General features: G+C 39.7%; 2 protein-coding genes across 4 annotated transcripts; one reads left to right on the top strand and one right to left on the bottom strand.

Annotated features, from left to right (window-relative positions):
* Window positions 1–3546: 3546 nt before the first annotated feature.
* On the bottom strand, window positions 3547–9939 carry LOC103985847 (probable enoyl-CoA hydratase 2, mitochondrial). Of its 3 annotated transcripts, none has more exons than XM_065109306.1 (11): window positions 9762–9939; window positions 8663–8865; window positions 8248–8553; window positions 7991–8160; window positions 5876–5950; window positions 5394–5484; window positions 5238–5289; window positions 4459–4562; window positions 4297–4373; window positions 3987–4147; window positions 3547–3832 (listed from the first exon to the last, which is right to left on the bottom strand). In XM_065109306.1, the coding sequence occupies exons 3-11, from the start codon at window positions 8438–8440 to the stop codon at window positions 3739–3741; spliced, it is 1017 nt and encodes a 338-aa protein (XP_064965378.1). In that variant the 5' UTR covers window positions 8441–8553; window positions 8663–8865; window positions 9762–9939; the 3' UTR covers window positions 3547–3738. The 3 variants fall into 3 exon arrangements, with proteins under 3 accessions (XP_064965378.1, XP_064965379.1, XP_064965381.1); XM_065109307.1 differs by having other exon boundaries at window positions 8248–8546; XM_065109309.1 differs by having other exon boundaries at window positions 3636–3867; window positions 9762–9938.
* A 2207-nt stretch (window positions 9940–12146) lies between these two features.
* Window positions 12147–14913, top strand: LOC103985848 (vesicle-associated protein 2-1). Its single transcript, XM_009403707.3, has 8 exons — window positions 12147–12409; window positions 12512–12582; window positions 12757–12838; window positions 12920–13035; window positions 13128–13265; window positions 13405–13431; window positions 13895–13969; window positions 14461–14913. Exons 1-8 carry the CDS (start codon window positions 12355–12357, stop codon window positions 14596–14598), a joined length of 702 nt encoding a protein of 233 aa, XP_009401982.2. The 5' UTR covers window positions 12147–12354; the 3' UTR covers window positions 14599–14913.
* Window positions 14914–14971: the final 58 nt, after the last annotated feature.

Below are 14971 nucleotides of genomic sequence, written 5' to 3'. Positions count from 1 at the left end.
TGAAGGGAGCCAGCATAGAAGATGGAACATGGAGTGGAGGCATAGTGCTTTCCTTGGACATAAGTCAAGGACATGAACTCTTGTAGAGGCAAGAGCAGGATCATGTTGTTCCATGGGTCATTCATTCTGACGGAGCGGACTCATCTTGCATGGTGCCAAAGACGAAGGGAGCTTCTGGGCATATGCACCTTATCTCGGAGAAACATTTGATGGAGGAACTAAGGCGACTCAACTTGCAGAGGCAAAGTTAGGTTCATAAGGCCTTAGCACGGGGCAAGAGGACGCGGAGGCAGGTACTCTTGAAGAATATGCCACAATGTTGTCATTCAAGTTGCCATGAAGAAAGCGGTGCACAACGGAAATTGTGCTGGTAGGGGTAGAGGCCCAGGATCCAGACAATGGTGCACTAATTGCAGCAAATTCGGGAGACTTCGGGAGCTACTATGTGACGGACTGTCCTAGAGCGGTGCTTCATCTAGGTGTGACCCAAGAGTGGGTGGATGAAGGTCGATTGCCAAAGGAGCGAACAAAATCGAAGGTGGAAGAGACCCCGCGATGTATTGGCAAAGGCCACATATGGAGGAATCACAATTTGAGTTCATCCCACAAGGATCAGAATGCAATAGAGATGTCACCAGGAGGCGACGTGGTGCAGTGGATCGTGGTGGAACAGTTCGTGACAATGCGATACACATGAATGAGTCCCGTGAGGGACTAGCTCATACGGAGGTATGATCGGGAGCTACTAGAAGCTCCACTTTGGTGAACAACACGACGACAAGAAGGGCTATGGATTCAAGGAGTGAAGGCCATGGTACCGTAGAGGTGGGTCTTCCGTGCGTGCATCGAATTTTACATCGGATGAAAGCTTTGGTCATCAGCATATGGGGGTTGTGTTCCACCAAGGGAAAAGTTCGAATGCAAGTACCAGTGAGTCCCATGGGAGGGACTTGATCATATAGAGGTATAATCGAAGCAACTAGAGAGTTGGACTGCTCCAGAGCTCATATTCGCTTAAGGGAGCCCGGTAAGTCAGAGGACAAGGTCGAGTAAGCAAACGTTGCTACCAAGGAAGCTAAGGAGAACAGAATCGGTGCAAACTCTACAATGTGATGGCAGAGGCCATGCATAGGAGTTGCAATCTGTCTTTCCATCGACCAAAAGGGAGCTGCTTGGAGAACATAGAGGTGTTGAAGCAGAGGGTCGAAAGGGACGAGGAAACGACGACGAGTCTAGAGGGACTTAGCTACCCAAAATCAAGTATCAGTTAGAATGGAGGTGGACTCAGAGGAGTGCCACAGAGACATATCTACTGATCGTGAAGAAAAGGGATGTAGATGCGAGGCGACGGATAGTAGGGCCATGGGCATGGCAGCGCCATGGTACCGCAGAGGCGGGACTTCCGTGAAAGTCATTGATCCCTTGCTCTCATGGAGGGAGAGCGCTTGGTCGTGAAAGGGGCCGAGGAGGTGGAGCATGCAGAGGTAATCTCCAAGTACCGAGACAAGGCTGAAGGGCAAAGGCCGAGGAACTTCGTAAGACCGGTGTCAATGAGCTTCTCATCAAGATAGCCGAAAGTGAAGGACTTCGAGTCATGCAAGAGTGCATAACCAAGGAACGAAGCAGGCAATATGCGGTGTTGTACCTTTGCTACTCAGTGGAGTAGGAAGCAGGGTTGATGGAGAAGACGGTACAATCCCAGAGGCGACCAAACCTATGAGAGAATTACTCCAAGTTCGGGTGAAAACTTCCTGCATTCCAGAAGTTCGATGGCATTGAGAAGGTGAATCACAGTAACTAACTCAACGCAAGGAGTGCAAACACTTCAAGTGCTTCAGAAGTGTGAGCAAAGAGCAGGCGAAGGCCAGTAACCAGCTCGATGCATGGAGTACAACCTCGAGGAGGCGGGCAAAGTCAAGTAACTTTTGCCTTCTCAACCCTTAAGAGAATGGGCGAAACCGAGTATCCCAATTCTCTTAGCTATCCAGCAGAGGAGCTCTGCACAAGTTCAAAGACCCTTCGAAGATAATGGAAGACAATAGTTATCAAATCCTCACCAACGGTGATCAGTGCTACTGAGAGTAATTGTCCGCTTCATTTCCCAACGAAATGCCAATCGAAAGCGGAAGTGATGCAAACCTACTTGGATGTGACAACTAAGTGAAAGAAGAGTCAATGAGCAAATTTTGTGGAGGAAGAACCCAAAACTTCAGAAGTTTGCGAGACGATGCTCGTTAAAGCTCCAACAAGCATCCACCCAATTCAAGCAGCATGAGGAATTTGAGAGACTGGCGTAGTAAGGATGGTCTTTTCCTTCATCTGGTGGATCCGCAGGAATCAACAAGGATCAACACAACTCAGCCAACCCCACACCAGAGTCAGAGTCATTGGTGAGTTGAAGCAGCATAGCGGATCAAAGGTTCGACTACTCAAAAAACAACAGCGGAGAGCAGCAAGGAGCCAAGAGGCGCATTGTAGCTGGAGCAGAGGATTGAAGACTCAAAGGCGAGGAGTTGCAGTGTCAACAAAGGCTTCAACGAGGACGTCGAAGGAATAAGTGGGGGAGAATGTCACGGACAAACTTCGAAACAGGATGTTTGATGTAATGCTTATGTCTGCCCGTGTCTTTTGGCATGTTCATGCCTTGTACAGCATGTAGAGGGGCGGCCGAAGGCTTAATAGTCCCATTTTAGTTGGGTTGGTGGCCTCTCTAGGCTTGTAAATAAAGGTTGTGTCATGTGGACACGTGCGAGAGATTTTCGGTTTGTAATGGATCATTTTACCCTTTGTTGTGCCACTGTTCAGAGCTTGTAAAGTCTGTTTGTAATTTACATTGTATATGAAGTGTTTTTCGGAGATGTTTGCTTGTGAATCCCGATTGAGACGTTCTCTCTAACCCGTTCTCTCTTTTGTTGGTCCTAAGGGACAATAAGAGGCTGACCTTTGCGGACGGACACGCAAGGGTGCCGCACGACTTAGGCAAAACCAGCTAAGTCCGTAACAGAGTGGGAGCGTGGTGTTTGAGCTTCGAGGGAGTATAATATAACTTGGACTCATCATCTCGTGCGGTCCGAATGGAAAATTTAGGGAAATAATTTTCTTATAATGTTTTTGAGTTTCACAGGATGATGAGTACCATTTGTAAAGTAGAGTTTTCTGCACTCCACTTCCCGGAGGATGTCATGGACTCGAGTTTGTAAACTAGAGTTTTCTGTGCCGTTTGTAGCCATCCGTTCAAGGTCGGTCACGTCGGACTGTTTTCGGTCCATGGAAAACGGAGGAGACAAAGGGGGGTATCCATCCGTTTTAGTTGTAACTTTATTTTCGATGATAATGCATTTTGAAGTTGCTTAAACTGAAAGGGAACTTACTAACCTGGGAACAGCCGAGCGTCTGACACGCGTTACAGAATTATAATATTAAGATTTGTGTTGAGATTTCCAGGGGAAGAAGCGCAATGCTTTGACAAAATTCGTTTAAAAATTGCAGTTGTCGAAATGACACAGAATTATGATATTAAGACCCTTTAGGAAGACTACCCGGATATTAAAATAACAAAAACATCCCCTTTAGAAGCGTATTATGGCATCAAAGACCCACCCGTCCATGTTACATGCACCATACTATTTCAAAAGGAAAGAATATTAAAATAACTTGTATGATTTGCAGGCGTCACCGCGACAGACGATTGGCAACAGTAAGCAATTTGGCCAAGGTCAGAAATCTACAAGTTGCAATCTAGATAAGAGTGGATCGTCCACGTTCTTTTTGTCTAGGCTCATACGTGTCTCTATCATCAACAGCAGCAGCTGCGCAGCGCAGCGCAGCGCAGCTAAAAAAATAGAAGATGGTAGGCGTTATTGCCCACTGTAATAAAAGAATCAACAGCTAAAAATTAAGAATAGCATGTAATAAATGCCTCAAATTGAATTTATTACAATGTTAATTATGGGTATGAATTTGTAGTGTTTTATTTACCAAGGTACCTTGGTTTTCGCTTCTCAGCGAATGCAGCAAGTCCCTCAAGGCGGTCTTGTGTGTCAAGAAGTTGCTCGTAACATTCTTCTTCCGCATCCAGCGCTGAGGGCATATCTACCTCCAAACCTTTGTTGATAGCTTGCTTAGCCATCCTTATAGCCAAAGGACCCTTGTTTGAGAGATAATGTCAGTAACAGATAGGTAAAATACATAATAAGTTGTGTGGCACGCTAAAACCTTAACAACCGTAAATTTTGCTGAAGCAAAAAATTTTCGTGGAAAAAAAAAAGAGAGAATTGAAACATTTTACTCTTGTACCTTCTGGTTAATGTCTCGGGCAATCTCAAGTGCTTTGTGATGTGCCTCTCCAGCAGGAACACAGTAATTGACAAGTCCTGCCACAGATAAACCTAATATGTTGATAAAGTGATGTCAAAATATTAAAAAACACAAATGTGGTCAAGTAGTAATATATCGTACCCATAGACACAGCTTCTTTGCCACTAATCCTTCTACCGGTGAATATTAGCTCCTTTGCTGCTGATCTTCCCACTATTCTAGGAAGACGTTGGGTCCCGCCAGCTCTGTTAGCATCAAGATTTGGCAAAAAAAAAAAAAATAGGACTGCCGATCAAGTTCTCTAAAACAATCTTGTTCCAAGGAGAATTTACTATTCAATAAGTTCCAAAATACAATCAATAGCAAGCTGATTGTCCACTATTCAACAAGGCAACGACATGCACTAATTCCTGATGTACATAACAATGATCATGCAGCATGCCTAGTGAAACATTATAAGTAGGCAGAACCCTTCATATGAAACATGAACAAGTAAAACTGAAAATTTTATCATATTAATGTTTGCCATTTTTTTGCTTTTTTCATATAACCCATTTAGCATACTTAGAACTAAACAAATCATATATTATCCGTAATTGGCCAAATATTTCTCAGTGAAGCATATAATATTTTTGACTACATAAGTATCAACGAAGAGATCATAGCCATCTCAGACATATATTAGAGAGAGAAACCCCTCCTTCAAGATCCAATTTCATGATCTTAGTTTCACATACCAATCTTCAATTACTATTGCAGGCATAAACTAAAGAGTTTTTTATTCATAAATTATATTACGCAAATATTCAAAGAGCCTCTATTTTAATATTCTGACCTGCAATGCAATATAAGAATTATCATTACCCTTCTTAAGGGTTCAACGTACCATTCTTTATATAATGACCAGCTAGAACACATACCCAGGAATAATTGCAAGTCCAGTCTCTGGCAAGCTAAATGTTGATTGTTCTCCTACAAGATACATATTGAAACAACTTCCAAAGTCGGTTCCCAAATGAGTAACTATATAACAAAACTGTGGCATGTTTTGTATGGATTTTGACTATTAGGCATACCACACACACGGAGATCACATGAAAGAGCCATTTCCAGCCCGCCACCTAATGCTGCTCCTTCAATAACGGCAACCGTAGGAACAGAGAGTTCCTGTGGAGATTGATTAATGCATTATATCAAATTATTTTTGCACTAGGGACACGCTAAACACAAATCTAAACAATAATTAATAGAAAAGGTAGCAAATAGTTAAAGGAAAAGAAAGAATACATTATATTGCACTTACTCAGCATTATATGTCTATTAAGTTGCTCTTCATTGGCATTGATATTAAATACATCAACACTAGCTTTATGTATTTTCAAATTCATTAGTCAGCATAAGTGAAAGCACTTTGATTGCTACAATTGTTGACCATGTCTCTAAAGTAGCAACCAGCAAGCATTTATTAATAGGATTGACTAGCTAAACATTAAAATACCAATTCTCTAACAATGTCAAAAGTGTAAGCAGACTGCAAAATAGTTGGGTAAACATGAACCTCCAAGGATGAGAATGTTGATCGTAAAGAGTTAACAAATTGCTGGACTTCAGAAGCACTCATCAGCTTTCTTTCCTGTCAAAAGATATTAAAATTTACCAATGTAAGTAGAAGAGAGATTGCTGGAGTGTAATTTAGTACAGATGAAATTTAAAGAACAAAAGAAAAAACAAGCTTATATCGTGAACGTAAGCTTTTAGGTGCCTTTTCCTATAAAAAACAAGGCACATATCTTGAACAAAAAAAGAACATTTCAAAAGTATCATAATGTGAATCGATAAATTCATTCCATTACAATTCATTATATATCTTCTATGTTCTTATATACAAGTAGCAAAATACTTTTCTCAATAATGGAGCCCTTTCTTAATTCTAAACATCCATACCACAAAAAGGACAGCTTGGGTATCACCAAGATACACAATTCATCTTCAAGCTATTGTTTCCTTGACCAAGTTTCTTTTAATTAAGCACATGCTTTTCAGCCATGTCTGTGTTTTTGCTCATTTGCTCAAAACCTAGATCTGGTTTTTGCATCGTGACAGTAGATAGCCAAATTTCTATATCCGTTTTATGTTTTATTAAACATGATGTTTCCTTCCATGTTTAGCACCCAACTTGCTGTAGGAATCTCCATGCACATAGTTGTATCAACTTCTTTAGATTCATTACATATATTTCAACTTTCTTGATATTTATCTTTGCATGGATATAAACACATTATATGCTTTTCTTTAATTGAATGGATGTGTGACTATGGCTTTGATTCCAGGGTCGAAACGAGCCCCTTCATTGGTGGCTCCATACACCATTTGTTACTTTGGTAGCCCAAAACCTAGAAGACGACTATTTTGTTACTATGTTTGCAGATCTGTGATCGTTTTGAGAGATAAAGAAGATAGTATGAATAGGAACAACCGAACAAAGAGATGTTTCAGTGCTATTACGAAAGCAATCTTAATGTTGAGACAGGAACAAGGCTGTTAGTTGCACGGTCTCCAAATGGTTGCGTTCTAGATGAAGATGAGGTGGATGATTATATCACTAGTGGCCCAAGAAAATTTCACAAATTCAGAAAATAGTTGTGTCAACTCAAACACTTGATAATCAAGTAATAGATCAAGATTCAAGTAAATTTGACATCTTCGAATTATGATTGAATTTATTAGTCTGTTGCATTTATGTATATGACCAACTTTCTCAGGAACTAGAAAATAGCTTATTGATGTCGAGATGGAGATGAAATAAATGAAAAATGAAGAAAATAACAGGTTGGATCCACTAGATAGAATCAGATAAAGAGATACAAAGTTGTAGGAGAATGTAGGAGGACAGTATTTCTCAACAAACATGACTTGGATCCAAAACCTCCAAGGCTTTTAAGACATGGTATGGTGATAGGTTTGAAACAACCCTCCAAGCATGGATAATTAATTCTACACCATTTTTCAGATCAAAATAGTGAAAACTTAATTAACCTCTCATACAATAACTAAAAGTCATCTAGGAACTCTAAAAGCAGAACTTTTTTCCAATCTTGATAGAGCAACCACCATGACTTTCAAGAGGACTAACTTTCCATAGAAAATCTAAAATTGAATTCGGTAAAATGCTTTAGATTCCTAACTAAATAAGCTTTCTAATGGCGTATGATTAATCAAACAAATAACTCATAATTCATCTTGGAATTAATGTAATATAAGTATTAAAATTTTGATTTATTGAAAATTAAAGAGCACTATCTTGACTCCTCTTGATTGAATATATGATTGGCATCTAAGCCTGTTATATGCCCTCCAAAAGTGGCAAACTCCTACATCGGGACATTTCAGGGCTAACGGATACTAACAGCAAGATATCAATAATAAGACATCTAGGAAAATTGGTCCTACGCAAGGCCTAATGTCACCAAGTTACACATGACTATGTGGAAATTGTATTCACAATAAATAAATGTAAGAGTGCAACCTTCACGACAGAACAGTGCAGACTACCTCCAACAAGAGTTCATCATGACTCAGTATTCAAGACCAACACGAATTCTTACTTTGAGGTGAAAAATCGAGCCAAAGAAGATCATAATAACTGTCAAACATGAGGGAGGGAAAAACTTACCTTAAGATCGGCTCCGGCGCAGAAAACTTTTGGAACCGAACTTGACACCACGACCACATTGGCCGACGAGTCATTGCCGATCGTTTCGATAGCGTTCTGCAGTCCTCGCAGCATCTCCTTCCCGATCGCGTTCTTCGCCTCCGGCCTGTCCAACTTCAGCTCGATAATCCCTGGACAGCACCGCCGATAAAGATTAGTAAAAGATCGTAAAAGGTAGTAGCGAGCGAACAAGATTCAAGCACAAAATTCAAGATCACCGGAATCGGAGTCGGAGAGCCGCTCTATCCTCACTGGCCCGGAAAGAGTTTGGATGATTAGGGCCCGTCGGGATCCGAAGCGGTGGAGGAGCGGTGGCGCCGCCACCACGCCGGCGGTTAGGTGGGTGGAGCGAAGGGCATGGGAAGAGGAGCGGAAGATGGAACGGCCGACGAGGGCAGGAAAACCAGGCATCGCCGCGTCTGGTTACAGGTCGGAAGATGGGTTGGGATGTTCGAAAGGGTTCCAAAAGGATGCCCGGTAAGACTGGTTCTGGGCACCGAGCCGGGCTGATTCAACCCTGAAAACTGCCAGGGTGTGATGTCACTTTTCACAGATTTATTGAGCTTTTGAGAGGCCACATCACCCCTGAGACATTTCATAGTACTACAACATGGCAGAGTGTGAACAGATTACCCCGGCGTCATGCTGCTCTAAGATGACCCTTATCCGATGAAGGGCATTCTCCGTAATCAGGAGCCGAACTCACGACCAGTCCCACGAATTTGCCTTCGCCTATGTACCACCACCACCACCGTCCATCACGTCAGAGCCGCAAAATGGAAGAGGATCAGATGCTCCAAGATTCGTGCTTGGAAGCAGCAGCGAATATCTACAAACTAAATGCAGATAGAGAAAGCTAATTAACATAAGAGTAACAATGGGTGCCGATTCGGTTGGATGCAATTTCATCAATGGGTGTCTGCTCTGATAAAGGAAATAGCATCAGATGATATATTTCAATATTAGATTAGAAAAATAATCAAATACTATGTGAAGCAAAAATGAAGATTCACAGCCTAAAAGATAGAAACTAAAATCAAACGAGGCACAAGCGAGAAAGATAAAGCAATACTAAAATTGAAGAAGAATACACATTAAACTCCTCGATTCTAGGCGACAGAGACTGACTGCATGCTGGCACCGAAGCATACATTAAGCAACATCCATCGGTGATCAACAAGAGAAGCTCAAGTTCACTACAGGGAGGCCTTATCGACGGCAACAACCAAGAGAAAATGGAAGACTTATCGTATGAACTTGCAACAAATTCCACTCGACAATCTTGTATAGTCCATGAACCAAAAAAACCAATAATCTTCGAATTCTAGCAACAAAGAAATTGTTATTTCACGTAGAAATTCCAGATTCAGTTTGAAACATTCATCAAATTGGGTCATCATTTCGTAAAGAAGAGATCCTAAAATCAAAGCTAATGCATCAAAATTTAACCTAAGACCGCGAAATCGATCGAGCCCCCTAGACGGAGGATCTTGGCGTATCACGATAACCAGAACTCGGGCCACTCCGCTAGATCTGATACATACAACTGTTCGGCATCACCGATCCAGAATTCAAACTCGTGATCAAGAACCAAACCCTGTTGCTAGACAACCAAAGGATCTTGATCTATCGGAAACTCGTTACCCCACCGCACCCGGTGAGATCATACCATAAGCCCCAGGCGCTGGATCCAAGAGATTGAGGCATTTGAAATTAAGAGACTGGGGCTTACAAACTCCGGAGAGGAAGAAGGCGCTAAGACGGCGGGTACGCTCTTTCCGAAGGTTTCTTGAAGAGAATTCACCGGCAAACGGAAGAAAACTCAGGATCGAAGGCGACGGATCTCTCCTTCTCCCCACTGGGGTCTCCGAAACTCCAAAAGAACGAGCAAAAGGATCGAATCGAGAGAGAGAGAGAGAGAGAGAGAGAGAGAGAGAGAGAGAGAGAGAGAGAACCAAGAACGGGGGACGGGGTTGAGGCGTGTAAAACGGGGACGACGAAGGGCGCGAAAGCCGACACTACGGTGTGACTAGCGCCTGAGATCGTGTCCAGTTCATCAATCCGCTCCCGCATCTCAACCGTCGAACAGTGTGAATGTCATCACAAGCTCGCGATGGACGATTAGGATACGAGGAAATCACCAAAGAAGATATCTGAGGCTCCATTTTTTTTCTTTTTTCTATAATTAAAAATTTGGAAGGATTTTAAATTTAAATGCTTATTCTTCAACAGAGAAGCTTATTTTATGATAGTTCTTTCTTTTTATTTTTAGAGGGTTTTTTTATAGTGATGAAATACAAATACTCTATCTCATGTAGGATCATGAAATATAAATACTCTTTGAGGGTTGATAAGAGTCATAAATCTTATAAATGTTTTCAGGTCATTATTAAGAAATTTGACCTTCAAACATTTTGAGCATGTTAGCTATTTAGATTGGATTGAATCAGTCAGCTATCTCATTGGATTAAATCATGATAAACATTTTATTCTTAAGTGTACAATAATGCCCTTTGAAATTAAATTCTTTCATCATATCTCTCTGTGTAATGTTGTCTTTAGAATCTTTGCTAAAGTAAATGAGTCACCTTCAACAATCATTTAGATTAAAATATTGAAGAATATAAGCTCTGTTGTGGTCATGTTGAAAGGGATTGGTGTCCATCTTCCTATTATCTCTGGATTCAAATTCCAAGTTGTCAACCATTTCCTTGTGATCAATTAGCCAAAGATTGTTATATAATATTTTGCGCTAATAAATAAGTGACAGTGATTGTTTTAAACACAAAGAAGATTGTTGAATTACTGTACTATTTCAGTCTTTTTCCTAATCATAAATTTTAAAATTGGAGACATTCAAATATACGTTTATGATTAAACATAGGGTGAATTCTTGAAAAAAAAATTATATAACATCTCAATTTTAAAAAATTCTTACAGTATGCGTCTGATTATACAAAAAATTTTTTTTATCTTTATCTTGTTCAATCTGTCATCGCTTTCATCATGTACCATTGCTTGTAACCCTTGCAAAAGAGTTGTTGTTGCCTCCACTGATATTGTTGGCTCTACACTTATACATCTCACTCATAACCCTCTTATAAGAAAAGAGGGGGCGCAAAAGTCACCACTGTCACTTGTAATCTTCATCATCATTGCTCGTAACTCTCATGTAAGGAAAAAGAGGGTACCAGACCCGTTGTCATCTCCCTGAATATCGTTAATTCCAATTGTACTTATCATCACTTTCATACATGCATTAACAATGACTCTCACACCTCCTTCTTTTTTATATTATAGTCGTCAAAGAACAAAATAAAGGTGATGAAAAAATTACTAATAGGGTAATTAATAATTTGAATCATAAAACCAGAAGAGAATGCTATATTTCCAAAATCGAAGGTATCAAAGTACATATGAGATTTGAAGAAATAATTTATAAAGCTAAAACATAAAAATTGATGTTATTAATAGGATGATCTTTCTAGAAAATATTCATATTGTAGGTATTCTTTAATCGATATTCTTCATTTTTATATTTTTAAATAGTATCCATAATTTAAAACATATCCAAATTATTCCTTAATTTTTTTACCACTTATAATTTTTTTATCCATTACACTGTTTTGATCATCATAATAAAAACACTATAAAGTTTACTTAAAAATATTATAAATGATATAAATAAACTCTTGATCTCAACCAAATTAATTAAAATCATAAAAATGTTATATTATAATAATCTATGAGCAATGACAACCAATAAGGTACGCTATGATATCATTTTTAGTGTTTTTTAATAACGTTTACAATATTTTCGGTACATCAATAAAACACTATAAATACTATAAAAAATTATTATAGACAAACTAAAGGAAAACACTATAATAATTAAAAATTAATTAAAATAGATAAAAAATTAACAAAAAATATTTGAGAAATATTTTAGATATTTTTTTAAATTAAGTTATATTTAGAAAAATATAAAAAGAGGAAGTAATTAAAAAAATAAAAATATGGAGTATTTTATAACAAAATCGTCCTTATAAATATGGGTAGAAATAATAATTTGAGGGTTGGTATATAATTAAATCAACGTCGCCCCGTCCTAGTCGGCCTGTAGTGAACTACAAGCCTTTCCAATCTTCCCCCTTTCTCTCTCTCTCTCTCTCTCTCTCGCCAATCCAACCAAAGGTTTCCCTCAAAGCTCCTCTGTGTTCCTTGTACCTTCCCTTGTCGTGCCCAAACGAAAAAGCTCCGCCTTTGGTTCCTTCTTGGGCTTTGGTTGGATCTCTTCCTCTCGTGTTTCAGCTTCCATTACAGCCATGAGTGTCGGCGGCCAGATGATCTCCGTTCACCCGGAAGAGCTCACATTCGAACGTAAGCCGATGCGATCTCCATCTCCTCTTTCTTATTTCCTCCCTTAAAGATGAAAACTTGTGTTGTGCAATGATGGAAAGTTGCCTTCTTGAGGAACAATAGTTGAGTTGGAGAAGCCGTCTTACTGCAATATCAAGGTCGCCAACAACACCGAACACCATGTCGCCTTCAAGGTATCGGAAACAATAGGTTCATTGTTCGTCTTCCCCCCCTTGATTTCCCTGCCACAGGGATTTGTTTGTGTTGTCTCTTTGACGGGAGGGGCGTGATTTGTGGTGTGGGGTTCTTTTCGGTTCAGTATCTCAGCTGGGTCGTCATAAAAATTGGAATTTTGGGTAATTGGATAGGTGAAGACGACGTCTCCCACAAAGTATTTTGTTCGGCCCAACGCGAGCGTGGTGCAGCCATGGGATTCATGTACTGTAACAGGTATCTCTGTGGATAATTTTGGTTTGATCGACAACCTTTGATGTTACATATCATGTGGAAAACTTGGTAATTCTTTTTCAGTCAGCCATCAAGCCCAAAAGGAGTACCCTCCTGACATGCAATGCAAGGATAAATTCCTCATTCAGAGTGCCAAGGTGCCCCCTAGCAGTGATATGGATGAGATCCCTTCTGACACGGTGAGCTATTGGTGATGTCATCTTGCTCATTGCTTATCAAGAATGTTACATGGTTAATTCTTGGATGTGTCTACTGACTCTGGTCCATGCAGTTCAATAAAGACAGCGCTAAGGTGATAGAAGAACTCAAACTCAGGGTTGTTTACACTTTTCCGTCACAATCTGGCCATGCAAATTCAGAAGAGGAGTCTGGTCTTGCTTCTTCAGCTTCCGGGAGACGAGGATCTGATGTAAGATATCGTACTTCTTCTGCATCATGAGCCAATTGGTTTTTCTATTTAGCTGTTTGTCATTTGTGAATTTTTTGGTTGTATTTGTCAATGCCTTTTTAATGGTTGTAATGGATAATTCATTTTCTGTGAGTTGTAGATGTTCAAGAACTCAAGCATCGAGGAGGTCAGCTACAATTTGACCAAGTTCTTTCCCCTCTTCTTTTACTCTAGAAGATCTCTTAACAAAATTACCTTGTGTTTTCGGCATTCACTCAGTTCTTTCTAAAAGCACTTTCCCCTGCATTAATGTAAATGAAAATAATCTTATATCCTTACCTGATTTAGACATTTTCTAGCTATGCATATAATTGAAATGATGAATTGAGACCTATAGGTTGGTCTAGGATAACAAAACACATGAAATAATGTCTCTGCATGTTATGTTGTCAGCACATACCCTGTATCTGGTGGTCTTCATGGTGTTTAAGATTATGTAGCATGTTTAATTTTCTGTTCTTTAGCACAAGGAACACAGACAGCTGATAAAGTTGTAAGTCTCTACCACCGAGGACCATTATATCCGTTGTGGTGAGGGTTCTTGTTCTTTTTTTTTTTCTTTACTTCTGATTTATTTTTCTCTTCTTTAGATCCAGACGTTACAACGTTTGAAGGAAGAAAGGGATGCCATTCTTCAACAAAATCATCAGTTTCAGAGGGAGTTGGTTTGTATTTAACCTCCAATCATTTCTTTTTAAATTCTTTTAGAAGCTTAAGTAATATTTTGCTGCCTTCCCTTTGTGAAGTCTATTCCATGCATGTGCAATGTTCATGTATATCTTGGTAAATGATTTGACAATTTAGTTAGTGTAGATGGCTACTTACTGTGCAAGCAAGATCATTCGGTCTGTGTTATCGATACAACCTATCGGTTGATACTGTCGATTTGCTTGCCAGTATCATACTGTATGTGCATAGTGATCACGGAGGAAGGATTAATCACTGAACGCCCAAATGTAACGACATTAAGAAGGCTTCGTCTTTGTTAAGCATGTGATGTTAAAGCTTTTTGTGTAGCTATAAGTTCATTGATGATGAAGCATTCTTCTATAGAAAAAGCTACCAGCATTTGTTCTTTAATGTAGTTCGCTAGAAGGTTAATTCCCCTATGCATCAACCCGGTTTTGTTTGGAAACTCATATGAATATCATTTCAGGACATTCTGAAGAGGCGAAGAAACCGCAAAAGTGATACTGGGTTTTCATTAACGTTTGCCGCATTTGCTGGTCTAGTGGGTATAATGGTTGGGTTCATCTTAAACCTTATATTATCGACACCACCAGCCACCGCCTAATCTACATTTGCAAACTTCAGTTGATGTGGATCTTCAACTCTTGCAAAGCATGCTATTTTTCTCAGCATTTGTTTCAGAAAGTTGTTTGTGTTGGAAGTTTCTTCAGCCTCAAATGGTGCTGTCAAGGATGTTTCTCAGCATTTTCTTGTTTAGTTCAGCGGCTTGTCGGGGTGTGTATTCTTTTGTTGTTTAACTTGTAACTATGAAAAAAAGAAACTTTGGAGGGTCTGAACTGCTTCTTTCCAGATTGTTTTGATTGTACTTTTCCTCTTCATGTATCAGATAATGGATTTGCTTAAGAATTACTTGTCACAATGATAACTTAAGAGTGGAAAGTTCATCCTCAGAAGGTTTACCCTCTTATATATCACTG

The sequence above is a fragment of the Musa acuminata genome, chromosome BXJ2-5 (genome assembly GCF_036884655.1).
Source record: "Musa acuminata AAA Group cultivar baxijiao chromosome BXJ2-5, Cavendish_Baxijiao_AAA, whole genome shotgun sequence".
Classification (NCBI taxonomy): Eukaryota; Viridiplantae; Streptophyta; class Magnoliopsida; order Zingiberales; family Musaceae; genus Musa; species Musa acuminata.
Note: the sequence above shows the minus strand (reverse complement) of the source record. Positions and strands in the feature narration are given on the sequence as shown.